This window comes from Rhinatrema bivittatum, chromosome 6 (assembly GCF_901001135.1).
Source record: "Rhinatrema bivittatum chromosome 6, aRhiBiv1.1, whole genome shotgun sequence".
NCBI classification, from domain to species: domain Eukaryota; kingdom Metazoa; phylum Chordata; class Amphibia; order Gymnophiona; family Rhinatrematidae; genus Rhinatrema; species Rhinatrema bivittatum.
Window position 1 is genome coordinate 170,853,429 of NC_042620.1, and position 27,391 is coordinate 170,880,819.

Here is a 27,391-nt window from a genome sequence, read left to right on the forward strand (position 1 = left end):
GACCCTATTCAACGTGGGAATGCACACATAATGTGTTATGAATCAGCGCTGCCCGCGGGTTCCCCTGCGAGCAGGCCACTTACCCTCGCTGCCTGTCTTCGCCGACGCGGCAGGACACCGCCGTCGGCCTGCCCACGCGGCCCGGAGGCCGGCTGCATCTCTCCTCCGTTCCGCGGCCGGAGCCGCGGTCTCCCTCAGGGCTGGGAGTGCCCCCGTCGTCATCCACATCTTTGTGGCTGGAGGTCGCAAAAGCCCCGGGCTGGAGTAGCGGCAGGAGCCGCCCCCGGGCCTCCGGCAGCGGCTGGAGCCGCTGCTCACGTTGGAGCCTGCTCCCAGGCTCAGCCCTGCCTCTTCTGGCGTCTGACACACAGACGCTGTGCAGGCCGCTGGCCATGGTCCTGCACAGCCTCTGCTTCCTGTTACTAGGCGCGCGGCCGCGTCTCTTTGCAATATTTAAAGGGCCAGACAAAGGAAGTGTCTGGGCCCCACCTTGATGACTGTTTCCTGCTCAGCCCTATAAAGGGCTGCTCCGTCCATTGTTCCTGGCCTTGCATAGTTGTCGTCTCTTCACTCTGGAGGCTCCTGCCTGCCAGAGTCCGTGTAAGGTCTTCTTTTCGTGGAGCTCCTCATCATGATGTCTTCTTGTTCTTCAATGTCATGTCTTCGTGCCTGAGGTCCTCGTCCAGGTGTCTTCATCTGCTACGTCCTGGTGTTCCTGCCTTCCTTGATGTTCCTTCCTATGCCATGCCTCGTCTTCGCTCTCGAGCCTTCTGGTACCGGTAGGCCAGGGGTCCCTCAGATGCAGTACTCCTGAGTGGACTAGCCTGCCGGTGGACGGTTGTCCTGTGCTCCTGAGCCGTCAAGTCCTGATGTGTGTTCCTGTGCTGTCCCGCTCCCGTCGTGGTCCGTGACCAGTCTGCAAGGGCTGTGTAGGGCGCGTAACGGACAGGGTGGTCCGCGACTCATTCCCGCGGGTGGCCTGAGAAGGGCGCCCTCAGAGACAGTGCCAATGTCCATGCCTCGTGTTGCCTTTGTGGATGTCAAGAGTCTCGCCCCGGATGCCGTTGCATCAGCCATGTGTCTTCGTCCCTGGATGCCGTTGCATCAGCCATGTTTCTTCGTCTGGATGCCATCGCATCACTCCATAGTCTTGTCTTCATGTCAAGGCCCGTCTGCCCTCAACTTCAGGCCAGGCCTGCTGCTCCATGCTGCTCGCAGCAGGTCCGAAAGGGCCTGGAATGGTCGGAGGACCATTCACCTTCCAACATCTTTGGATGTTTGGCCATGGGAGCTTGCTGGCCTGGCGGAGGGTAGACTGTCAGCCATGCGGAGCCACCGTCAACCCTTGGCTTGGCCTACAAGGTCTGGGTCAGGCTGAGGCCCATGGGCACACAAAACCACCAGTACACAACATAATGCACCACTGAATGATGTTTCAAAATTGTTATCTTTACTCCAGTTATTGTAATAAATCAAAAAAGGTTTACAAAACATTTGCAGTCTATGTACATTCCATCAATGATCTATTAGTCGGATAACTACTGCTGTTGTTCAGTAATGATAGCAGGTCTACTGGCAATTCCTTTTTCAGTCCTGGACAATTCAGACTCTACATAAATAATGTCATGCTGGGTCAGAACAAAGGTCTAATGAGCCCAGCATTCTGTCTCTAGCAGGGGCCAATCCAGGTTACTTAGAAGTATCCTGTTCCTCATTTCCAAATGTAGGCAGTGGCAATCCACATGCTCATAAGTATTAACAGATTTGTCCTCCAGAAATTTGTCAAACCTATTTTACACCCCACTGTGCTATTTGCTCTGCATTCTCCTGCAACAAATTTCACAGCTTAATTGCGCATTGACTGAAAAATTACTTTCTCAAGTTTGTTTGAAATCTTCTACCAGATAGTTTCATGGAGTATTCCCTAGTCCTAGTAGTACTTTTTACTGATGATTTTTGCACCGCTTCTTTCAACAGATAATTTTTTTCAACCTAAACAACGTATTCAATTTTGAAAATCCAAACCTATGCATGAGGTTTTCTATCCCAGATTAACCCCTGCCTCCACTACAGTGCACAGGAGGTAGTAGTTAGAATGCCAATTTACGCAGGTAAAATGCTTTTTACCCATGGAAAGTCTTTTGAAAATTGCCCCCTAAACAAATACTCAACCTAGGGATAATACTCTTAAGGTCAGTTTATGCACAGGAAATGCAACAACTGGCTCAAGAAGGAGAGGCAAATAACTCAAATGTATAAACAGGTGCAGTGAACAGAGTGCTGCGCTAGCCTGCTTTGCCACATGATACATCATGCCCATTGAGTTTTAGCTCAGCACTAACAAGTTATCACTGAGCAGAAGAGGTTAGTTACCACTGATCTACAGATATAATGAGAATCAATTTATCAAGTAGTTACATGAGCCTCCCAAAAAATATTTGCTACAAAATATTAGCAATGTTTGTAAAAGGGAATGAAAATGTGCAGTCCCTCATTTTTAAGCACTCGTCATATACTAATTTTTTAAACAATTCCTAGCCCTCTTGATTATTACTAGGTCATTTTCAAGAGACTCACCCAACCATCCCAGTGTTGAAGACAATTTCTCCAGCAGCAGATGATGGATACCCAAAGGAGTATCCTTTTATCTTAGTTCCATCTTCTAGCACCAAGTTTGCAGTCTGTGCCTAACATAAAAACAATCATTGAAAAAAGAAAATTAGAATGCATTTGAGATGGATCAGATAAAGTAGTAAGAGGATCCCTTAAAATAACAATAACATTTTTTAAATTAAATTTTCAATAATTTGTTAACAAAGTGGAATAAGACACTGATTTGCCCTACAGAAGTATATCATATTCTAGCTTAAGTTTCACTTAGAAAGTCTTGAGATACAGGAAAAACAGAGGTACAGACTTGATCAGAGCCGTAGCTAGCCAATGGCCGATATGGCCAAGTCCATAGACAGCATCCACCATGGGGCGCTACCACTCTCACAGTGGGGCCGATGCAATACAGTGCGCTCAGCGTGGAGTGAATGAGATAGCGCTCATCAGAATGAGCCTATAATAGTGTTCCATTCTTCCTCCCCAGTCAGAAGCAGGAAGAGCAGCATGGCCACTGGCCAGAAGATGCAGCATCAGCCTTCCCTCAATCACAAACTGGAGCAGCTTAGCCCCCAGGCTAGAAGAAGAAGGAAGACTGGGCTGTGGGTCTGAAAGAGGCGGCTGCTGCTGCTCCTGCACCTTTTGCTTCCAGAGGGGGAAAACAAAAGCGAGGGGGTGTGTATTTGTGTGATTGAGCATGGCAGAGAAAGAGACAGAGAATGTGTGTGTGTGTGTGTGTGTGTGTATGTGTGTGATTAAACGTAACAGAGAGCATGTGTGTGTGAGTGAGTACGGCAGAGAGAGAGACAGATAGTGTATATGTGTGTTTGTGTGCATGTGAGCATGGCAGAGAGAACATGTGGGTGTTAGTGATTGAGCATGGCAGAGAGTGTGTGTGTGCCCAACTGAGAATGACAGAGAGAACATGTGGTTGTTAGTGATTAAATATGGCAGAGTGTGTGTTTGCAACTGGGCATGACAAAGAGAAAGTGTGTGTGTGTGTGTGTGTGTGTGTGTGTGTGTGAGTGATTCAGCATGGCAGAGAGTGTGTGTGTTCATTTGTGATTAAGCATGGCAGAGACTGAGTGCATGTGTGTGTGGTGAATGAGCAGGTGTTTGTGCACTAAGGTTGCCAACTGGCTCCAGATTTTCAAAACAGGTTGATCCAGTCCTGGTTTTACCCCATTGCATGCTGGGACTTATTCTGATTTCCCTATTGTATTCCCTAAGAAAAGCAAGATTTTAAGTACCTGCATGCAGGTGAGTAAAACCAGGCCTATTTTAGATCAGCCACAGTCCGTGGCCACCTGGTGGTGCTTTCAATGCATATCCAGCATAGCTCTCTGCTTCAACGGCAGGGGGGAAAGACTGATACTTCACTTTCAATGCATATCCAGCATAGCTCTCTGCTTCAATGGCAGGGGGAAAAGAGGATTTATATTCAGGCAACAACCAACAAGGACTGAATTATATAGTCTGGGTAAACAAATAATTATGGGTGTAGCTTGCTTGTTACGGCGATTACTACCCCAAATTAGTTAAGCCTGATACTTCACTTGGAATATATACCAGCACAACTCACTGCTTCAACGGCAGGGGGGAATAAAGAAAAGAGGAATTATATTCAGACAACAACCAACAAGGACTGAATGGCACAGGCCGGGTAAACAAATAAGTGTGGGAGTAGTTTGCTTATTGCAGCATTTACTACCCCTAACCAATTAAGCTAGATACTTCACTTAGATGCAGCTCCAGCATTGCTCTCTACATCAATGGCGGGGGTGGAAAGTAACTAGAACCAAAAAGTTACTAATAAGGGCCAAGAGTAACAGATAAGTATGAGAAAAAAAAAGTGTGAAAGCTTGCTGGGCAGACTGGATGGGCTGTTTGGTCTTCTTCTGCTGTCATTTCTATGTTTCTGTGTTTCTTGCCTCACAAATCTGCTTCATTTTTTGAAGGGGTTAATAAACATGTGGATAAAGGTGAGCCAGCAGATGTAGTGTATTTAGATTTTTAGAAGGGGTTTGACAAAGTCCCTCATGAGAGTCTTCTAAGGAAACTAAAAAGTCATGGGATAGGTGGTGGTGTCCTTTAGTGGATTACAAACTGGTTGAAAGACACGAAACAGAGAGAAGGATTAAATGGTCAATTTTCTCAGTGGAAAAGGGTAAACAGTGGAGTGCCTCAGACATCAGTACTTGGACTGGTGCTTTTCAATATATTTATAAATGATCTGGAAAGGAATACGACGAGTGAGGTAATCAAATTTGCGGATGATACAAAATTACTCAGAGTAATTAAATCACAAGTGGATTGTGATAAATTGCAAGAGGACCTTGCAAGACTGGAAGATTGGGCTTCCAAATGGCAGATGAAATTTAATGTGGACAAATGCAAGGTGATGCATATAGGGAAAAATAATCCATGCTGTAGTTACACGATATTAGGTTCCATATTAGGAACTACCACTCGGGAAAAAGATCTAGGCGTCATAGTGGATAATATATTGAAATCATCAGCTCAGTGTGCTGCAGCAGTGAAAAAAGCAAACAGAATGTTAGGAATTATTAGAAGGGAATGGTGAATAAAACAGAAAATGCATTAATGCCTCCTTATCGCTCCATGGTGAGACCACATATTGAGTACTGTGTACAATTCTGGTCGACACATCTCAAAAAAGATATAGTTGCGATGGAGAAGGTACAGAGAAGTGCGACCAAAATGATAAAGGGGATGGAACAGGCTAAAGAGGTTAGGACTTTTCAGCTTGGAGAAGAGACGGCTGAGGGGGGGATATGATAGAGGTCTTTAAAATCATGAGAGGTCTAAAATGGGTAAATGTGAATCAGTTATTTACTCTTTCGGATAATAGAAGGACTAGGGGGCCACTCCATGAAGTTAGCAAGTAGCACATTTAAAATTTAATCAGAGAAAAATTTTTTCACTCAACACACAATTAAGCTCTGGAATTTGTTGCCAGAGGATGTGGTTAGTGCCATTAGTGTAGCTGGGTTTAAAAAAGGTTTGGATAAGTTCATGGAAGAAAAGTCCATTAGCTGCTATTAGTCAAGTTGTCTTAGAGAATAGCCACTGCTATTACTGGCATCAGTAGCATGAGGTCTTCTTAGTGTTTGGGTACTTGCCAGGTACTTCTAGCCCCAATTCGCCACTGTTGGAAACAGGATGCTGGACTTGATGGACCCTTGGTTTGACCCAGTATGGCAATTTCTTATGTTCTTATGGGATGATGGGAGCCTCAGAGTCTGCAGGTTCTGCACTACCTACAGACTCGTCAGCTGACTGCTCATCATCCCTTGCCTCCCCACTGCTGAGGATTTCAAAGCTCTCCCCATGATCAGGGAGAAACTTCCTCCTCAGTTTGATCTTAATTGGTCCCTCACTGCCCCGAGATGGTGTCTCTGATTGTGAGGGACCCATGGACTCCCCAGTGGTAGAAACTGGAGGCACTTGGTATGGCACCTCTGGAGCTGAGGAGAAAGCTTCCAGCAAAGTGACAGGCTTCCTTCTCCAGGTGCTCCTCCAGAGGGGTTATGGGACCTCAGGAGAATGGCTAATGTGAGGAGGAGCAACGTCTAAGGAGGCTGCAGATGTTTCTTTGTCTCCCTCCATTGTTTCAGCAGTGCCGGTCTCCATGGCCAAGTCTGGAGTCACTGAGAGTCTGAAAACCCTTTCCTCCTCAGACATTGTCTCTGGCTCCGTCTCTCCTGAGGCCAAATCTGCCCTGCTGATTGTCTCGAACTCGGTGTCTGTGACCGGGGTAAGATGTGGCTCCCCACCCTGGCCAGGTGATAACCCTGAGGGGCTCTCCCTCTCTTCTTCAGCAGCTCAGGAATCAGAGGTCTGCGGGCCAGCTGGTGGTGGTTGGAGAGAGGGGTGAAGGGTTTCCTTGGCAGTTCTGCCAGGAGGAGGATTTTCTGCCCCCCCCCCTCCCCCCGAGCCACAGTGGCAGAGAGGGGATCTTACCAAAGGAGATCTGCTCAGGAGCTCGCTCTGCCCACGAGAGCTGATGTTCCGGGGATCAGACCTCTGATGGTGTAACTGCTTTGGGGCCTGATATTTCAGGCCTCTGCTCCAGGCCCTTGCTGGTAATTGGGCCTAGATTCTCAGAGTCCGATTCCAAGTCCCTTGTCCTATAAGGGACCAATATCCTCCTCCTGACTTTGGGTGCAGGTTTTTCCTCCCCTATGCACTTAACCCACACCCAGTCCACCCTTGGCTCCTTTCTTTCCCTCTTTCCAGTCTTTATTTCTCCTCCAGCAGAGGTGTTGTCAAGAGAAGAGATGACTTGGAAGGGGTCAGGAGGGTTCAATGCTTCCTCTATGGGGGTGGACTCAGGTGTGGATACTGACAGGGAAGGCATTTGTTCTCCTTCCATAAGCAGCTCCACTATCTTTTCAGCAGCGGCCAAATCTCTAGAGGCTGTCTCCACCCCCCCTGCTGAAATTGGGGGGGTGGCCAAGTCTTCTGCTGATAGTGGTTGCATTGGGGAGACAGCCACATTCTCATTAGATGCAGTCCCCTGCACGATGGAATTCGCAGGGGTGGCTGCCACATTTCCATCAGCCCCCTCAAGTTGGATTTTGCAGGGGTGGTTGCCAGTTTCTCATCTGAGGCAGTTCCCTGCAAGTTAGAATTTGCAGGGATGACTGCCACATACTCATAGGGGGCAGTCCCCTTTGAGCCAGATTCTGCAGGGATAGCTGCCTCATTCTCATCCAAGGCTATTCCCTGTGAGGTTTTATTTGCAAGGGTAGCTGCTTCAACAGTACTGGGGTAAGGAGCAGACCTCTTTGGGATGGTGAGTGGAGAGACTGCATTTTCACTGTCACTCTGGCATGCCCTGTTGATTTTCTTTGTAGCTTTTTTTTGGCATGCTAGAGGAAGTTGTCAACTTATTGCCATATTTGGCAGTAGGGGTTCTGGCTGTGATGTTCCTGGGGACCTCTGAGATGGTTTTAGAGGGGCCCCCCCTATCAATGCTTGCTGTTCCTCGGCACTGGCAATTATATTGGGGTGATGAGCATCTGCAATTTTTGGCAGTGGAGGGGGAGGCCCAATTGGCATCAATTGGGCGGGTCTTAGCAGAGGTGGTAGGGATACTAGGATCTTGGCCCCCAGAGGTACAGGTGGAGTTTGGGGTGGAGGGCTTTGCAGCTGCTAAGGTGTTAGCAGCAGCTACAAATGAGGGGGCAGCAGAGGAGGACAGCTCAAGGATGGAAGACTTCTTGGCTTCCTTTGCCTTGGGGCATACTTTGTGGGTATACCCCATCTCCTAGCACAGGAAGCACCTCACCTCCTCTGTGCTGTAGCAGATAGTGTGTGGAGCCCCATCATGTTGGATAATAAAAGAGCCCTCCACTTCCTCCTTTCCCCTGAGGTAGCTTCATGGTCACCTGCAGTCTATAAGGACAGGAAGTGGCATATAGTCCTGTGCCTTCATCTAGGGATATCACAGTGATGGGAGAGCGAACCTCCCCCAGAGTGTGCAGGTAACCCATTATTACTGCCTCAGGAATATAGGGTGGCATATTTGATAACACCAACTTGGTTCCAGGGACCTCCAGAGGCTCATCTGGTACGAAGATCCCCTCCACCACTATGCCCTTTACAATTGCCATATGTGTGGCAGCCAGCGTACGGAGGAAAAATACTATTTTTCCCGTACATCCTGCCAGCCGCTACAATGGCTGCAGGACCCACCACATCAGCCAATGCCAAGACGTGGTCCTCAATAGTTGCCACTCCCATTGCTGGACACCTTACTCCATGCTTCTGGGTTAGCCCATGGAAGGGGTAGGTGACATATTGTATTGGTTATGGGGCTCTACTGCTTGATCCTGGTTGTTGTGCTCATCCTACATCCCTCCCGGCAGAGCCACCAGCTGCTGCACCTGACACCACCACCGCATAGGACCTTGTTTGTGGCGGGTTTGACTGCAGCAGAAGTGGAAGCAATGACCTGGGAGGAAACTGGGCTCTGAGCTTTGTCTCTATTGTGCCCTGCTGCTGCTTGAGGTGTTTTATTAATTTCCGCAGCAGCAGGGACACTGCTTGTCTCTCTGGCCAGCGATGCAGCCACCTCTGAAGTGGAAGGAAGGGTAGTGTCGGCCAGAATGGTTACCTCAGTGGTGGAAGGAGCTGAGGCAGGAATGGTGTTTTCCATGGCTGGCGCAGTAGTGCAGGCCACTAAAGGGTCCCCCAAAAAAGGGGTCTCTGTCCCAGCAGATAACAGTGCTGGGACAGGATAATTGTGCCCACCACCACCAGAAATGCCATTATTAGCTATTGCTGGGTTAGATTCTGCATTTTGAGGGGGTGCAGCAATAGGAGATGCTGGGGGTACAGCTGATGTTGTTGCTGCAGCTTTGGGGTGCCAGCCTGAAAGTCACAGATGTTCTTCTTTGGTATTGACTTCCAGCTGACACATATTGTCCCCCCAGCTTTCTTAGGGCCTGCTTGAGGCTGCTTCTTTCCCATTGCCCAGGCTGTTCTTTCTATTGTAATATAGGCAATAGGGACTAGGATTGAAGCAGCCTTTAATGAAATTAAGAGGGAGGTGATAAGGGTCGCTTAAAGTGTGACTTTTTTTTCTAATTTTTTTAAAATTTAAATTAAATATGTAAAAATAAGTGAAATGACAGTGAAGTTTTAATTGAACAAGTGAACCTGTGCTCCAGAATTAAAAAGAGAGTGCACAGGGGAGTGAGAAGTACAAAAAAACTGGAAATAAAACCTACTTAGAAAAGAAGGCTCCTTGGCTGCTCCGGGAAGGCTTACAGCAGGTGTCTGATCAGAGCTCAGCCGGGCTTCAGAGCTTGTGGCCTGACTGAGTAGCTGAGCCCTCCCCCTGCCAGAGCTCCAGAAGCCTCAGTGATTAAATGAAGAAAATAAAAAGGTACGAGCTTGCTGCTCTTTTAACTTATAAAACTAAAATAAAATAAAGGCAATTGTTGGGGGAAGGGTTGAAATTAAATAACTAAATCAAACAAAACAGTTGAAATAAAACTCTTCCTTCAGCTCCAATGAGAAGCTGAAGGAAAGAGCACAACAGAATGTAAAACTATAAAGCAAATAGGAAAGGAAATGTGCTTTGAAACTAACCCTGCCTAAAACAAAATTCACCCTCAAACTAAATCCCTGAAAAACTGTCCCTGCCTATCTAAAACTTCACCCTAAAACAAAGAAAAATGTGTATATGTGTGTAGTGAATGGGGGAAGGGAAGAGAGGCTGCAGTCAGTATACAGGGGAAGGCAGAGGAGCTGCCTTCCCCTCAAACAAACAAATAAAAGCTAAATAAATAAAATAAACGCTAAATAAAAGTGAGGACTGATGCCTCAACACAAACTAAACTAAAATATGTGAAAAGTAGAAGGCTAAGGAAATGAAAATAAAGGTTTCTATATCTCTGCTGCAGGAGCACGATGCAAATACAGCCTCTCTAGAAAAGAAAGCTAGGACTGGATCAATCTGTCCTGAAAATCTGGAGCCATTTGGCAACCCTATTGTGCACATATGATTGAGCATGGCCGAGAATGAGTGCTGTGTACGTGAAATTGAATGCAGCAGAAAGAGAATTCACATATGTGTGTGTGTGAGATTGAGTGCTGAAGAGAGCGAGTGCACGTGTGTGTGTGTGAGATTTAGCATAGCAGTGTGCAGGTATGTACATGCAGAGGATTTTTAAAAATCCTTATTAATTTTAATTTTGGGTGTTATTTGATGTGTCTGCTGTTTTGAAAAATGTAGTTGGCTTTTAGAAAAGTTTTATGAATTTTTAATTATTGTTATGTTCTATTCATCATCCTATTTATTCTTTTTGTTGTTTTAAATTTATTGATTTTATCATCATTTGTTTTATGTTGAATGGTGATGTTTCTGTTTTTCCCATTGTTGGACTGCATATAGGGGTAGATTTTCAAAGAAGCAGGCGGGCGTACATGTGCACATGCTACCCGGCGCTCACACATGGACGCTTGATTTTATAATATGCTTGCGCGCAGGTGCGAGCAGATGAGAATGAATGGCAGGAGCTAGGAAAACTGAAAATGGAAAAGGCCATGGGAGCTAGATGAGGTTCATCCCAAGATACTAAGGGAGCTCAGAGATTGCTGGCAGTCCACTGAAAGACCTGTTCATCATTAGAGCCCTAGAAATGGGAGTGGTGCTGTGTGATTGGAGAAGAGCAGTGGTGGTCTTACTTCACAAGAGTGGTAGCAGAGAGGAGGCTGGAAACTACAGGCCAGTTAGCCTTACCTCAGTGGCAGGAAAATTAGTGGAGACTCTGCTGAAGGAAATGATAATGAACTATCTACAAACAGGTAGGTTGCTCAACCCAAGGCAGCATGGATTCACCAGGGAAACGTACCATCAGACAAATATGATTGATTTTTTTTTTTATTGGGTGACTAGAGAATTGGATCAAGGAAGAGCATTAAATGTGATTTACTTGGATTTCAGCAACGCTATCAATGTGGTCCCAAATAGGAGGCTTGTGAATAAAAAGAGAAGCTTTGAAGTCAGAGCCAAGGTGGTGGAGTTGATTACAAACTGAGAGACAGGAAACAGCATGTAATGGTAAATGGAACCTAATCTAAAAAGAGAACAGTGTTGTAGAGTACCATTTCTGTTCAATATCTTTGTGAGCAACATTGCAGAAGAGATAGACAGTAAAGTTTGTCTATTTGCAGATGATACTAAGATCTGAACAGAGCGGCCATGCCTGAAGGAGTAGAGAGATTAAAAAGTGATTTAAGAAAGCTTGAAGAGTGGTCGAAGACTTAGCAGCTGGGATTCAATGCCAAGAAGTGCAGAGCCATGCATCTGGGTGTGATAATCCAAAAGAGCTATATGTGATGGGGGGTAAAGACTAATGTGCACAAACTGGAAGAGGGACTTTGGGGTGATAGTGTATGGCAAGTTAAAGGTGCAAAGCAATGTGACAAGGAGATAGCTAAAGCCAGAATAATGCAGGGCTGCAGAGAGAGAGGAATAACTAGTTGAAAAAAAAAAAAAAAGGAGATGATAATGCCCTTGTACAGATCATTGGTGAGGCCTCACCTGGAGTACTGTGTTCAATTCTGGAGACTGTATCTAAAAAAAGATAGAGAGTCTCGAGACAGGATGGAAGCGGTCCAGAGAAAGGAGACCAAATAGTATAGGGTCTGTATCAGAAGACTTATGAGAAGAGGCTGAAGGATCTAAATATGTATACCCTGGAAAAGAGGAGGTGTAGGGGAGATATGATACAGACCTTCAGATACCTGAAAGGTTTAAATGATGCATGATCTGTGTACCTCTTCCACTGGAAAGCAAACAGAACTAAGGGTCATGAAATGAAATGAAATTTGAGGAGGGACGACTCAGAACCAACATCAAGGAATATTTCTTCATGGAAAGGATGGTGGATGTCTGGAATGTCCTTTCAGAAGAGGTGATGAGGAGGAAAATTGTAAACAAATTCAAAGAGGCATGGGATAAAGAAAAGGGTACATGGGGGTAACCTGCAAGGAGCAGCAGCAACTACCCCTACCAGAAGGCATGGGGATTTCTACCCTAAACCAATTAGCTTTCATGATATTGATGCAACTAACATCACTCTCCATTTCGATGGTGAAGGGAATAAAAAGAGAAATTGGATTCACAATGACAACCAACACTGGGCCCTGACTTTTATGATCCGGCGTACTGATATGCAGACATTAGGGAAAAAACGCAGTACTTCTTCTACAGCCAAGTCCAAAAGCAAAACACATTCAAGCAGCACTGTTTGAATTTTCAAGAAGGCTGCTCACCCTGTAAAATTGTTGCTAGCAGTAATTTTGTTTTGGGTTTGCCAATTGCTTGGTTTTCATTGTTAATATTGCTACCCTTAATAGAAGGCATGGGGGTAACATGCATGGAGCGGCAGGTACTACCATAAGAAACTTGCTGGGCAGACTGAATGAACCATTTGGCTACCTTCTGCCATCACTACTATGTTACTATATTAAAGAGATGAGAAACTGAAGGGTGCCAGTCAAGACCTCTTGAAGAATTTTTTCTAGTTTCTGAAAAATGGAAGTCTCTGAAATGCATATCCATTACGGTTATCCTAAAAACGAGACTAGTCCATGGCCCTCGAGGACCAGAACTACCCACCCTTTCTTTAGTACATAAGATGCTAAATGTCTTAATTAATTTTTTTCAAAGCTTGCCATTTGTCAGAGACTTAAGAATTCTACAAGAGAAGTCGACTGGCACCCTTAATTCTCTCACATCTTTAAATACACTGTTTCCAAAGATAAAGCAAGACTCTGGACAAGCAGTTATGCAAGCAGAAAAACTGAGTAATCACCTGATTCTGGGTCATAAGGAACAATTGAATGAGCATTGATTTTAAAATTCTGGATAAACTTATTCATTTCTTACAGTATGAAAGAAAATGAGAAGGAAGGAGGCAGTACAGACCAGGAAGATCTCCTACAGACAGTGTATGAATAAGAAAAAGACTGGGAGGGTGTTTGCTGAAGTGCAATATGAAAAGTGTTACTCCTAGAAGTGGTAGACATTGCTCTGAAATATAGGGTTACCTTGTGTTTTATCAGTTTTGTCATTTTGTGAGCAAATTGTACAAATGGTGACCTCTCTCTCCAGAGAAGTCAGGATCAATATTCTGGAACACATTCCACTGCCATGATCTTCTCTATGCCAACATAATCCCCAAATCTTGTTTTCTCTAAATGAAGAGCAGCTGGTTCAAGGTGATATTAGATTGGTATTTATAATATTAACTATGAACAAACAGATATCAAAGGAAATCTACAAAATGCAATGCATATTTGTCCTTTGCTGGTTCCTTGCCATAAATCAGAAGGTCATAGTAAATGATTTCAAATGAAGTAGTTGCCAAAACTGCTTCATGGACCAACCACATGGAAGGGAGAGAGAGGAGAGGTAGAAGGGTAAAGGACAAGTTTAGTAAGAGAAGCTCCATACTTACATATGAGAACTTTTATAGAACACCAAAATTGTCATAAGATGGGATCTCCCTGAATGTAGACTCTTTATATTATGGACATGATTATTGGTCCAGATAATTTGCTCATTATCATGTATGTACTATGGAATAAAACCTGGATCATAAGTAGCTGGGCCAGAAATTGGGAACGGAGGTCGATATGTCTGTTGCAAGGTGAACTACATGTTAAGAACACCACGACCATAGAGACACAAAATTAAATTGCTGGCAGATAAAGATCCCCAAACCCATCTAGTCTGCCCATTTTAACTCCCTTCCCCAACACCACAAACCCATCTGAATCTCGGTCTTTACCCTTGCTTTCCTTTCACTAAAGAGCTTCTCTGCTCTAGTCCTATGCTTTCTTGAATTCCCGTACTACTTTTGCCATACCACCTTCCTTTCTTCTGAGTCTAAAGACCTCTGCCCACACCACCACTACTTATATTATAACTCCTTGTTATAAAACTGTGATTCTCAATCTGGGTACATCCATATGGTTTGTTTTTCAGAATATCCTCTATAAAATGCAGGATATATATTTGCATATTGGGAATCACTGCTCTAGAGTAATTATAGGATGTAATCATTCACTATTTGAAAAGGCTGATTTAGGCATTAGTTTACAAAATAACTTTTCTTTATTTTGAATAAAAAATGCATATTTTAGAAGTGTTATGTTTTTGTAATATTTATATGTCAAGTACTCTAATCAGATAATAAATAGACTGGCATCAGATGTTAATCTGATTAAGCTTCATTATATTAATATGTCTGATCTCTTTACTATATTTAATAAAGTTCTACACCATCCATAGAAAATATAATCACTACCACATTCAAGAAATGTACGTTTATTTATTTCCAAATATTTAATATTCTGCCTTTTTATCAAAATGGCCTGAGAGCGGATAACAATCAATAAGGATAATCTCACAGATACAAACAATAAGGATAGACAATAGATATTAGATATACAAATGATAGCATGTGTTCAAGAGTAGTGTGCAGCTATTGACATAGAATCAATTTCAGGCATAATTGATAGATATTTCTTCCTTATTAATGAACAGTCTGACAGAAGGCCTGGTTGAACAACCACGCCCTTGCCTTTTTCTGAAAAGTGAGAGAGAACGGTTCCAGGCAAAGGAAAAGCGGCATCTTGCTCTAGATTTTAGGTGCATAGCAACTGATAGCCCGGTCTTGTGCAAGCCCAAAGTCTTGCAGAAGTCAGAAAAGGACAAGAGTGAAGGGCCTTTTGGGGAGGATCAGAGTCTTTGGTGGAAGTGTAGAGGGCAAAAAGAAGGTAAAGATATTCTGGGGCCCTATATTTACATGTTTAAAGGCAAAGCAAAGAGATTTGAATTTAATACTGGTTTCTACCAGGAGACAGTGCTGTTTATGTTAGGCATTATGCAGTCTGTTGCTATAGCCCAAAACAAGATTCTGACCCCAGCATTTTGTATGAGTTGAAGGTGTTTTGTGCTGTATTGGGAAATGGCATTCAATAGAGAGTTAACCTAGTCAATCCATTTGGTGATTGGTGCATGAATTACGGGGGTTAAGTTGTGCTGATCCAGATAGTTGCGTAATCATGCCCGGCGCCACCAGGTGCGCAAACTATGCGGCACACCCAGTGTGGCGGTGTTGGGAGCAGGGAGAGGCCCGTGCTGCCACAGGTAGAACCGATCCCACTGGTGGCAGAAGAAGGAGGTCCGTGTTGCCGCCAGTGGTCCCAATCCCACCAGAGGCAGAAGAAGCGGAGGTCCGTGTTGCTGCTGTGGACCCAATCCTACTGGTAGCGGAAGAAGGAGGCCCATGTTGCCACCAGTAGACCCGATTCCACCAGCGGCGGAAGAAGCAGAGGACTTTAATTCCATCTCTTTCACTGATTGTGTTACTTTGGGTAAGTCACTTTATCATCTGGTGCGGAAAAAGCAACATGGATATCTCCTCTAGAGGTGACAGCAAGCATTCAAGTAACTGTGTCTCTAAAGTACTTTGAGATACTGCTTGGATAGAAGATGCAATCTAACTCCAAATTATTATTATTGCTGTGTAACACACACACATATTTATTTATTTATTTATCCATTTTTATTTTTTTATTTAGATATACATACAGAACCCAGTGAATAAAGAATGATATTCATAGTTCTATTTCATCAATAGTTACTTATTTAATAAGGTTCAATTGTTGTAGGAAATATTTTTTTTTTGGTACAGAATTATTTTTTGACCCTGCAATTTCCAGCTCAGTTATAACGGGGGCTGAGATATGACTTCATGAGCCTTCATTCAAAACAATCCAGGGGTTATTTCTTCTATTTTACATCTCTTCTCAATTTTCTTTAGTCTAGCCATCACAACAACAGTGTCAACTAACGACCATTCAGTGCGGCTCCTTCTGGAATCATGAAATCCAGCACTAGGAATTTAATTTTTAAATAGGACTATCAATAATTCATGTAACAGCATTTCATTACAATTAGGCATATGTTTCAATTTAAGTGATTTCCACAAATTATTTGTAACTTATTATATACAAGCCCGCCCTTTATCATGAACTAAAGCTCAGTTCAGATTGTACTGGGATACTGGTTTAATGAGCCATCTTTAAATGATAAATAAGCTGTAGCACTCATTTTCCTCTGTGAGAATCCTGATCCCCCCCCCCCCCAATGCTGTTTAACATATTTATAAATGACCTAGAAAGATTGAGGTGATCAGATTGCTGATAATATCAAATTATTCAAAGTTGTTAAATCACAAGAAGATTGTGAAAAATTGCAAGAAGATCTTGCAAGACTGAGATACTGGGCATCGAAATGGACCAGTGCAAAGTGATGCACGCAGGGAAAAGCAACCCAAAGTATAGCAACACAGTGCATGGTTCCACATTGAAGTCAGGAAAAGGATCGGGACATCGTTGTGGAAAATATGTTGAAATCCTTTCCTCAGTATGTGGCAGTAGCAAAGATGGCAAAATAGAATGCTAGGAACTATTAGGAAAGGAATGGGGATTAAAACAGAATATCATAATGCCTCTGTATCACTCCATGGTTTGACTGCATCTTGAGTACTGTGTGCAATTCTGGTCATCACATCTTAAAAAAGATATAGCAGAATTGGAAAAGGTACAGAGAAGGGTGATCAAAATGATAAAGGGGATGGAAGGATTCCCCTATGAGGAAAGACTAAAGAAGTTAGGGTTCTTCAGCTTAGAGAAGACACGATTGAGGGGAGATACAACAGAGGTCTCTAAATAATGAGTAGAGTGGCATGGATAAACGTAAATCAGTTGTTTACTCTTTCAAGAAGAAGAGAGACTAGGAGACATGCAATGAATTTACTGGGTAATACATTTAAGACAAATAGGAGAAAATATTTCTAACTCAACACATAATTAAACTTTGGAATTCATTGCTGGAAGATGTGGTAAAAGTTGTTAATATAGTTGGATTCCTGGCAGAAAAGTCCATAATTAAAGTGGACTTTAGGAAATCCACTGATTATACTTGGTATAAGCAGCATGGAATCAATCAATTTTTTGGGATCTTGCCAGGCACTTATGTCCTGGATTGGTCAGAATGGCCACTGTTAGAAACAGAATACTGACCTTGATTGACCTTGCTCTAACACAGTTTGGCAAATCTTATGTTCTTAATTTCATTTTAGTTATTTTGTTCTTCTACTGAGAAACTCAGATATAATATGCTTATATTTTTAAAAATATTGTATATCTTTTATCTTCAAGTGAAATTTTTTGAAAAGGTATCAATCCAATTTTGAACCATCAAGTGCACAATTCAATTTTTCCTGGCCCTAACTTGCAATCTTCAATTTTGTGAAATTTCTTCCTTACCCACCAGACTTGTATAATTTGGAAATCATTTTAGCACACAAAAATATGCGGTAAAACAGAACTAATAAAGTGCACTAAGACATTGCACATCAATGTTAACAGTATAGTTGATTCTGCTTTCTATCATGGATATACATCGGGGCAATTTTCAATATCCTGTAGTGTTGCAACTTTCTAACAAACCCAGGGAGTTTCCCTTCAAAAACTGCTTACAAGGTACAGGTATACATAGTACACATGTATGTTTGCATCTGCTATTTCTGTGGGCAGCCAACAATGGATGATACAGCATGCATAGGGGTAATTTTTCAAAACGTTATGCCTGTAAAAACAAGCATATACGTGCATAAGTAACCTCTACTTGAGTATTCCATATACAGTTGCTTAATCGTGTATTTTTACACCTGCTAATTATCTGGCATAAGTGATATTAAACATGTTTATTGTGTAGTACTGACTGAGTGGGAGGTCTGAGTAAACTGGAGGGAGTTCAGGCTGAAGAACCAGAAAGGTCTTGATGACCTGGAGAAGGACTGGGTGAACTGGTGGACTCACTGGTAAAATGTGGATGTTTTAGAATTGGTTGACTTATGCAAGTAAGTCCTACTTTACTTTCATACGAAAAATATCCGCACGTATATTTTTGGAAATAGAAAGGAAAAGTAAGCACATTCATTGCAGTCATATACGTTGTTTCAATGCTTTATATGTATTTGTGCATAAGCCTGCATACGTACATATTCTGCAGGGTAAAGATACACGCATTTTATAAAATGTGCGTAAATCACACTTGCGGGTTATCAAACACTTGCATACATCTGCTCATGGCCATATACGCCACTGCATGCATTTGTTGGAAAGTTACTCTCAGAGTTTTGAAAATCCAAACTACATGTGATGTTTTCCTCCCCTGACCTAAATTCACCCCTGGGAATAACTTTTTAGTCTGGCCTAAAGTATACAAATTGTGAAAGCCTGTTAGCACTTTTAGAGATTGTGAGAAGGACAACCTGCAGCCTGGGTGATCTAAAACCTTTGAAAATTATCCTCAATGCCTCTTTCAAAGCATTTAGAGTCAAATATAAGGACTGGGAGAACAAAAGAGAGACTACCGGTTAATTTGCTTACACAGTTCTCAACATGGTAACTTTCATCCAAAGGCTTTAAATTCCCGAAACTTTGGAAAAAGAGAAGACAACCCAAAAAAAGAGTGCCACCAAAAACGTCTGTAAACAGTGCGATGGGCCTCTCTCCCCAAAATACCAAATTTAAGAACAGAAATTGGTAAAACTCCCACAGGGCTTTACTTGCACCATTTTAAATGTTTCTAAAAATTGCAGAGCATTAGAGACTTGGACAAAAGATATGTTATTTCAAATTGTGTAAGCAGACTAGATCACACATCTGGTTCTGTGAATCCAGCTCTGGAAACACAGAATATGGATACTGGTTGTGTTTTTCCATAAATCAGCACTTTGAGAATCTGATTTTTTTTCTCTAATCAAATGGGAGTGGGGGGGGGGGGATATTTGTTTGGTTTTAGTTAAGAATGAAATCTGCCCAATGCAACAGGATCTCAAGGTTTACAGACGGTTAATTAGTCAAAAAGTGCCTGACCCCTCAAACTGTAAATAAGCCTGCATGTGTCAACACAGGACTTAGAAAACCAGCAACAGCTCAGTTTTACTCTGCTGTCTTGATTTTTTTTTCTTGACAAGCCTCCCAAATTATCTGCACTGCCTTGATGGTGATGTCTTTGGAACATATCTGCCCAGGTCTATTTTCTGAAGATGCCTGAAGCAGGAAGAATGCAGTTTGACTTTTCTATGCCACTTTCACTGAGCAGCCTTGTTATGTGCAAAATGTGAGCTTTCATTACAGCGTAGGAGAAAAGCAAACATAATTTGGAAGATGTAGAAAAGGTGTGTATACAGTTTTCAGCCAAAAGATAGCATTTTTACATAAAAAAATTTTGGCAACAGAAAGATGCTGTACAGTCAGCAAGGATCACTTATCTAGCAGAATATATCCTACTAAGATGCTGGACGTTTCCAAGATTTTTGTTAGATGTATACTGATTATCTTGCTGCAGCTTCTAGTAGACTGCCAGATGCTAAACATGGCACAACATCCAACAAAAAACAGAATCTAACTGCTGAAAGTGCTGGAAAAAAAATGCTAAAAAGCTAGTATGAAAGAAAGAGGCAAGGCATGTACATTTTAAAACATAGAAAAGAACAGAAAACTAAAAGAGAGGATATTGATTAGATGCTACCTTGACACTCAGGAATCTGGTCCCAGCTCTTGAAAAATTCCAGCGATGTTGAGCAGTCTTAGTGCAGAACCCAAACCCCTCTTTTAAAGTTTGTGTTGCTCTGAACACTGTCAAAATCCTGGTCATATTGAAAATGTTATGTTGCAATTTAATTTAAAAAAAAAAATTAGCCAGAGATGAAATCTCTGCTTTTCAAACAGGAGTTACAGTATGAGATGTCTGATGCTGTCTCTATACAGGGGACAGACAGCACAGTAATCGGTCTCTCAGAGTGACTGCAGCTTGGAGAGGGATCTGAGAGCCAGTGCCACTTCTATTTAATGCCTATGGCAGAGGTCCCACCTCCATCCTGGCTCCTCCCACTCGGTGGCTGGGATGACACAGTCACATAGGATGGGTTTCATCACACATCAAATGCCTTTAACTCTAGATGTACTCATGGCACACTCTGCATCCATTTCACATTGTGCCCAGGGTGAGGAAACATTATGGATATAACTTAGGTGCACATAAAAATAAATAACAGCTGTGTGTAGTTTCAAAAGTTATTCATTTTTTTTATATTTCAGTTCGATGCATAGAAAATACATAATTTTATCAGTTTTATTTGAGCAAGGAGACTGGCATTTATTTATTTGAAATGTACATAATGCTTTCCCTAAACTGCAACATGAAATATCGTAAAAACATAAACCTAACTTCTGAAAAATAATGTGTCATTTGAAAAGAGAGACAATGTCAATGACATTATGTCTTTTCATGTTGTTTTTTAAACCATATGATAGAAACAAACCACAAAATTTTGTGGTTTTTCCCTGTCATTTTTTTATGCACATACATACCCTCAACAAACAGCGCAACCCAGGGGTTTCCAGAGCCTCCCCGTCCCACCTCCCACCCACCCAATGACACCAGAGAGCCCCTGTCACATGATAGGTCAAAGAGCTGGCTGGCACCATTTTAGAAAATGGCATTGTCTGTGTCTTGGAGCAAAGGGGTCAATTCCAGACCCCTCCCCCCAGACACCACGCCGGATTTGGTGAATCTGGAGGGGTCAGGAGGGTGGGCTAGGGTAGGGTTGGTTGGGGGCCAGCTTCTAGGGAAGGGTAGTTTTTTAACAAAGTGAAGGGGCCTGGGGTTGGAGGTGGGGCCTGTGGCCAGGATTTTATTTTTAATAATATTAATTTTTCTGGAAAAACAGCTGCCTTTAGGGGTGTTGAGGGGGTGAGGGGTGGGATAAGGGGTCTCTGAAGACCATTAGGTTCTTACTTGGGTTTTTCTGTCATTTCATTTCGGAAATGTTTTGCTTTTCTTTTTTACCTTCGTTTCCTTTTCCATTTTTTATAGGTTATCAGTAAATAGCATGTACTATTTACAAATAATACTTTCGCTTCAAAATTCTTGGAAAGTGCACAAACTCCCCAAGGTATAGTTGTACTTGCTCTGGGCATGTCATAAATTGTACATGTGTATTTAGCTCATACTTTTTAAAATCGAAGTATGCATCATATAACTCTGAATTCCATTCCCTAAATGCCCCTTTTTTGCATGCACACAAGTACATGCATAGTTTATGCATGAAAAGATCGGTTTAATTCCTTCCAATAAAATAGCATGAAGTAAAGCACTGTGGTTTGCAAGAGAAAGCACCCAAGAAACCTTTAATTCCTATTTGTCTTTTCTCTGCTAGTATGTACCGGTACTTAGTACCAGCACCTGTCCATCAGCTGTAGCGCAAGCCTGGTGCCCCTTTCATCTATATTCTGTCTGAATCGCTCTTTGTTGACCCAAGGAGGCAAAAACTTCATTCCTTGCATTCCGCTCAGAATCAGCCTACGCTCCCCTCTGCCTTTATGCCTGGCCCCAAGGTGCCTCTAACCCAGTCCCAGCTTGTCCTCCCACTGCCAGGGCCAGTGATTCTTCTCTTCCATCATCTGTGCAATTCAAACTTCAGCTGTTTGAACCACGTGGGGCTTCCTAGATATGGAGTGCTGCATTGTTCAATCAAGTTGATGTTTGAACTGTGCATGACTCAGGCAGGACAGAAAAAGAGAGAAGATCACCTGCCCCGGTGGTAAAGAATCAGCCAGACCTAGGTTAGAGTCACTGTTGGACTAGGTCACCAAGAGAAAGGGAGACAGGAGTTGTACATAGACTTGAAGCTCCTTGAGACAGGAAGAAGAGCAGGGGAGGGAGAGAGAAAACAGTACATTAAGAATGGGGATTGTGGAGAAAGCAGGGGTACTTGGAAATTGGGAGGGTATCAGGTGTGAAGAGAGCAGAGGCAGGGAAATAGCAGAGATGGAGAGAGCAGGGATTCATGGAATTGGGGCAGACCTGGGATTCCAAGATAAGGCAGGATGAAAGGAAATTGAGGGTAAAGCAGAAACTCTGAGATAGGGTGAAAGAATGGCAAGGTGAGATAGAGAAGGAGAGCACAGCAGGGACTTGGGGATGAGAGAGTAGGGATAAAGACAGGAATGGGGGGGCAGTGGAGACTCGGCTGTTGGATGAGTCAGATGGGCTGAAGGAGTTATGAGTGAGGGTGTGATATGGGGCAGGAGAATGGGACTGAAATCAAGAGGTGATTTGAATGACCTGGAGGACTGGAGAGAGGGGGAGAGGCAGTGGAAAGGGATGAGGGTGCTGTGGAGGGAGTGAGAGAGATAAGGGATGAGTCTGGGAAGGGAATGGGACTGGGGAATTGACGAGAGGGATAATAGGCTGAGTTAGTGATAAGAGACAGAAGACAATGGCTGGAGGGGATGAACAATGAGAGAGAGTTCAGTTGTTCAGGACTGCAGATGGAAGATGGAAATGGTACTCGGGAGTGGAAGAACAGTAGACTGGGGAAGGATTGAGAAAACAGAGAGTTGGGATGGAATGAGAAGGGAAAGGAAAGGGGCAAGAATAAAAGATGGAAAGCTGGTAGGTAGATGAGAGATACAAAAAGAGAGGTTGAGAACTTGAAGGTGATAGAGAGGGAGAAAGAAGGGTGAAATCTAGCTATGAGTGGAAAGACAGGCAAAAAAAGAAGAAAACAGATGAATGGGAAAGGTCAGAGTCAGAGACAGGAGGCATGCAAAGACAATGAAAAATGACAATGGAGCTACTGAAAAAGAAGTTGAGGGAAGACGGAAAAGAGGAAAACGTAAAAGAAAGACCAGGAACAATGAAATTAGAAAAATAAGAAGTCAAGACAGCACAGGCGAAAACAAATATTTAATGTTAGTTTAGTGATTGGAATATGTCAGCTCTGGGAATATAATATGTCACCTCTTATATCTTTGTATTTTGCATAGTATAGGAGTTGCAGTACTGCTTCTCTTTCTCCTAGTTTGCACTGCATGCAGGGTCTGGCTTTTCTGGATTTCCAATTCAGTCTTTGTCTGCACATTGCTAATTTCTGGCCTTTTTTCCTGAATTTGGTAAGGGCCTTTCTGTGTCCTGCCTGTGCAACTGAGGTGATGTATTCTGCCAGCATGTGGTTTCTGTGTAGGGATCTGATTTTCCCTTTTGAAGATATTTTGGTGTTCTAGAGACTAGTATAATATTTGCAATGTTGCCTTTTCATTAGATCTGCAGCTGGTTTCGGGGAGTGAGGTTACTGTGGGTTAGTGGACCCTTGGGTGGTCCCCCTGATTCTTCTTCCCTCCCTCTCCAATGATGGCACTGCATCTGAGTACTGGCACCTTTTATTTTTTTTTTAAGAAAAAAAATAGCATCAGCTATAAAATGTATTGGAGAAATTATCTTAATGCATCAGGAAATTCACAATTCTGCGTAAAGAACTGTAGATTACTATATCGCTTCTATGGTACCTCCTAATATTATACCATATAATGTACAGAGTGTACATAGGCATTTCTGCTACACCAGCCTAACACGGCTATCCCTCTGAAGATTTTTCATAGGCTTTTCTGTTCCTTCTGCCTGACTGTATCCCACTATAGGGCCAAATGTACTTAGTGTTTTGACACAGACAGAAAAAACCCTTTACTACATCTGGCCCTTATTCATAAATGACTTTTTCCTATTCTGTACTATAGAAAAAAAATACTTTATTAAATAATGCCCTTAGAGTACATAAGATGCATCTTACGTTTCTCTTAAGTATGGTGCACATTGATAAGAGATGCCTACAGCAGATGATGCATAGCTTTTATTTATTTATTTATTTACTTTTCAGATACCGGTACATAGAAAATATGAAACACATGGGAAATACTGTATAAGCCTGGTATTGAAACAAACATTACTAGAGCAAAGAAGAAAATACTAATCCTTGGCTTAATACATGGTTAATAAATCAGCCTAGAAAGGGGGCTATACTTGTGGAGTACAAAGGAAACTAAAATAGGGAAAAAAAACCCATAATCCTGAATAGAAGAAGCTGCTAAACAGAGTTACAAAAACTTTGGATCTCTATGAGTGTTGAAGCTGAATAGATGTATCAAGAAAAGCTCTCAGCTGTTCTGGGGCAAAAAAAGATGTAACCATCACTATATTTCTTAACTATACATTTACAGGGATATCTTAATAGGAAAGTTTCCCCTAAGGAAACAGTTTCTTGTCTCATAGCAAGAAACCCCTTTCTCCTTTCTTTTGTAATCTTAGAGATATCAGGAAACATGCGGACATTTGAACCATGGAAAGGAGAATTTAAATGATGAAAATAACAAGACATTAATTTACTAATGTCTTGCTCAGCTATCAGAGAGACAAGTAAAGTGGGATGATTGATGATTTCAAAACCAGAAGAATCCAAAAAAGTGGTAAGGTTTTGCATATCCAGAGGAAGTCCCCCAGAGTCCACTGGCGGACATCTTTCCACTGAAGTAGTAGATAAAAAATACACTTTGTTAATTGTAGGAAACTCGGTCTCTGGAATAAGAAGTACTTCCCAAAGATATCTCTTAAATGTAAATCGTGGAAGTTCTCCCATAATTCTAGGAAAATTAATTAATCTAAGATTCAGATGGTGACTCCAATTCTCTATTAATTCAAGCCTTCTAGATAGAGCACTTCTATCTTTAATTGTAGCCACATTTAAACTGTGAATTTGCTGAATATCTGTCTCCATCTTAGCAACAGAGGACTTTAAAGTTTGTAAAGTGTCCTTGTGAGCTTTCATTTTAGAATTCAAGGAGGGAGTAAGCAAGTCCATTTTATTATTACAAGATTTAACAGCAACTGAGAGCCCAGCTATGAGTTCCCATAGAATATCCAATGTAACCACGGCGGGTTTAGTTGGAGACAAGATAGGCTCACCCGATGTAGAGGGGGCACCATAAGGGAAGGGTAGCATTGAAGATCCTGCAAACGTTGAAGAAGCACCCGTAAGGGAATCTTTCTTTATCCCTGACTGCAAAGACGCTGAAAGTACTGGCTCCTGAGACGTTCCATGTACTCCCTCCTTGCAGCACCAAGTCACTGACATCATCATTCATCAATGTCTGCAATGCACCTGCGGCTGACTCTCTCCAAGCAGTTGGTGGCCTGATGTCGGGGGGGGGGCTGAGGGAAACCTCTCCCCCAGGCGAAAACAGCTCTCCTCCAACCGATTCCGCAGTGGGGGAACCCCCACCGGTAGATGTCATAAAGATAGTAATCAGAGGCTGCTCAGCAAGTTGGGTAGAAATAGAGGGAAAAACTTTCACTTTGCCCTTTCGTTTAGCTGGCATGATTGAAGAAACAGCAATTAGCAGGCAAATCTAGGAGCAGCTCTCAAACGTGGTTTTTCTGTGGTGGAATTTTAACTAGTCTCTCTGCATTAGACTTAGTCATGATATTGGTGTTAGCCCTTATATTTTGTTAATGCCATATCACTACTAATATCCACAAAGTAAAGAGGTCTTGAAACTAATTCTTCACTCAAACCTTCAACAATATAGTTCCTGCTGAAGCACTGACTCGATACTAACTCCAAGTGAAGTTTGCCCTTTATTGAGCTGCCAATACTGCTTCCAGCAATATCCAATTGTTCCTTGGAGGTCTTCCATCCAAGCACTGAGCAAGTCCATCCTTTAGCCAGATCTCACTGAACCAAAGCTACAGAGCTTCAGATAGGCATGAGATTGACTGTCTAGAACAGCAGGGTCATTCATTATAACAAACACTCAAAGAAGATGCATTCACTATCAGCTGAATTTTAAGAGGCCCACGCACGCAAATACCGGGGTTTACGTGCGTGGTCGGGCCTTGTGCGCACTGCGCGCATTTTACAACAGGCCTGGCCATGCGCATAAACCCCAGTATGTGCCAAAGTACCAGGCCTCTCCAAAGGGGCGAGCCGGGGACAGGGTCTAGGCAGGGAGGGGCGGGTAAGGGGGTGGGCCGGAACAGAGCCATTCAATGCTGACCCGGGGAGGCGTGCGCCGGCTGCTGGCCGGCGTGTGGAGATTACTTTTGCTCTAGAGGAGCAGTAAGTACTAAAATAAAAAATTTGGGGATAGTTAGATTAGATTTACAGGGCGGAGAGGGAAAGAGGGAGGAAGGTTAGGTAGGGGGTAAGGAAGTTCCCTCCCAGTCCACTTCTTAATTGGAGCAGACTGGGAGGGAACTGGGAGGGAGGGAATGGGAGAGGCCCGATTGCGTCGCTGTGCATATTTAGAGAAAATCCCCCCCCTCCCCTCGCGTGCATTGCCTGCACATGTGCACAGCCATCAGATTTTATAACATGCATGCATGTTATAAAATCAGCGTGTCCATGTGCGCGCGCTGGGAACTGCGTTCACATGGACAGGTGTGTGCTGCTTATAAAATTGATCCCTATGGTAGGAAACTTACTATAGCAAAGATTATTCAATGAAATTCACTGCAACATGTTCCACTTTGCCTTTTTTGGACAATTTCTCTGTTGGTGACCTTCTCTGCACATATTGTGAAAATGATATGTTGCACAAAAGTTAATATCTGTCTTTTGTTATGTAAAAGTGCTACTGCTTGCACATTTGGCAAAAGTATCATAAGGCAAGAGCAGCAAGGGTTCTGCGAATCAGATACCGTATGTTTTGCTCCATAAGACGCACCTGACCATAAGACGCACCTAGGATTCAGAGGGGGAAAATTAAAAAAAAAAAAATGTGTGCTAAACCGGCTCTGCGTCTGGGCGTCTTATGGAGCAAATTAGGGGAGTGCATAGCTTTTTTTTTTTCTCCCCATTTTGTTTTTGGGTCTGGGGAGGGCCATTTCGGTCCACTCCCCAGATCAGAAAACTTTTCTTTCTCTGGGAACCCCTCCCTCCCAACAAAACCCCCATCCCAACACTTTAAATTAACAACCCCCACCCTCCTGACCCACCTCCAAGACCTGCCGACTTAATTTACTACAACCCCCACCCTCCTGACCCCCCCCAAGACCTGCCGACTTAATTTACTACCCCCCCCCCAAGACCTGCCAAACGTCCCTGGTGGTCCGGGAACGATCTTCTCGGCTTCGGCCGTCGGCTGCCAGTAAACAAAATGGCGCCGACAGCCCTTTGCCCTTTCTATGTCACTGAGACCGACCAATAGCAGCGGTCGGTCCCAGTGACATATTGAGGGCAAAGGGCCGTCGGCGCCATTTTGTTTACTGGCAGCCGACGGCCGAAGCCGAGGAGATCGTTCCCGGACCGCTCCTGGACCC

General features: G+C 43.2%; 1 protein-coding gene across 1 annotated transcript in view; it reads right to left on the reverse strand.

Moving 5' to 3' along the window:
* The window catches only part of CPS1 (carbamoyl-phosphate synthase 1), a 163,590-nt gene extending 143,549 nt beyond the window's left edge, over positions 1-20,041 (reverse strand). The window contains exons 1-2 of the mRNA XM_029606134.1: positions 19,766-20,041; positions 2,578-2,687 (exon numbers count right to left, since the gene is read on the reverse strand). Of these exons, the coding sequence (XP_029461994.1) occupies positions 2,578-2,687; positions 19,766-19,891 (236 nt within the window). The 5' untranslated portion in view covers positions 19,892-20,041. The remainder of the gene's footprint in view (positions 1-2,577; positions 2,688-19,765) is intronic.
* Positions 20,042-27,391: the final 7,350 nt, after the last annotated feature.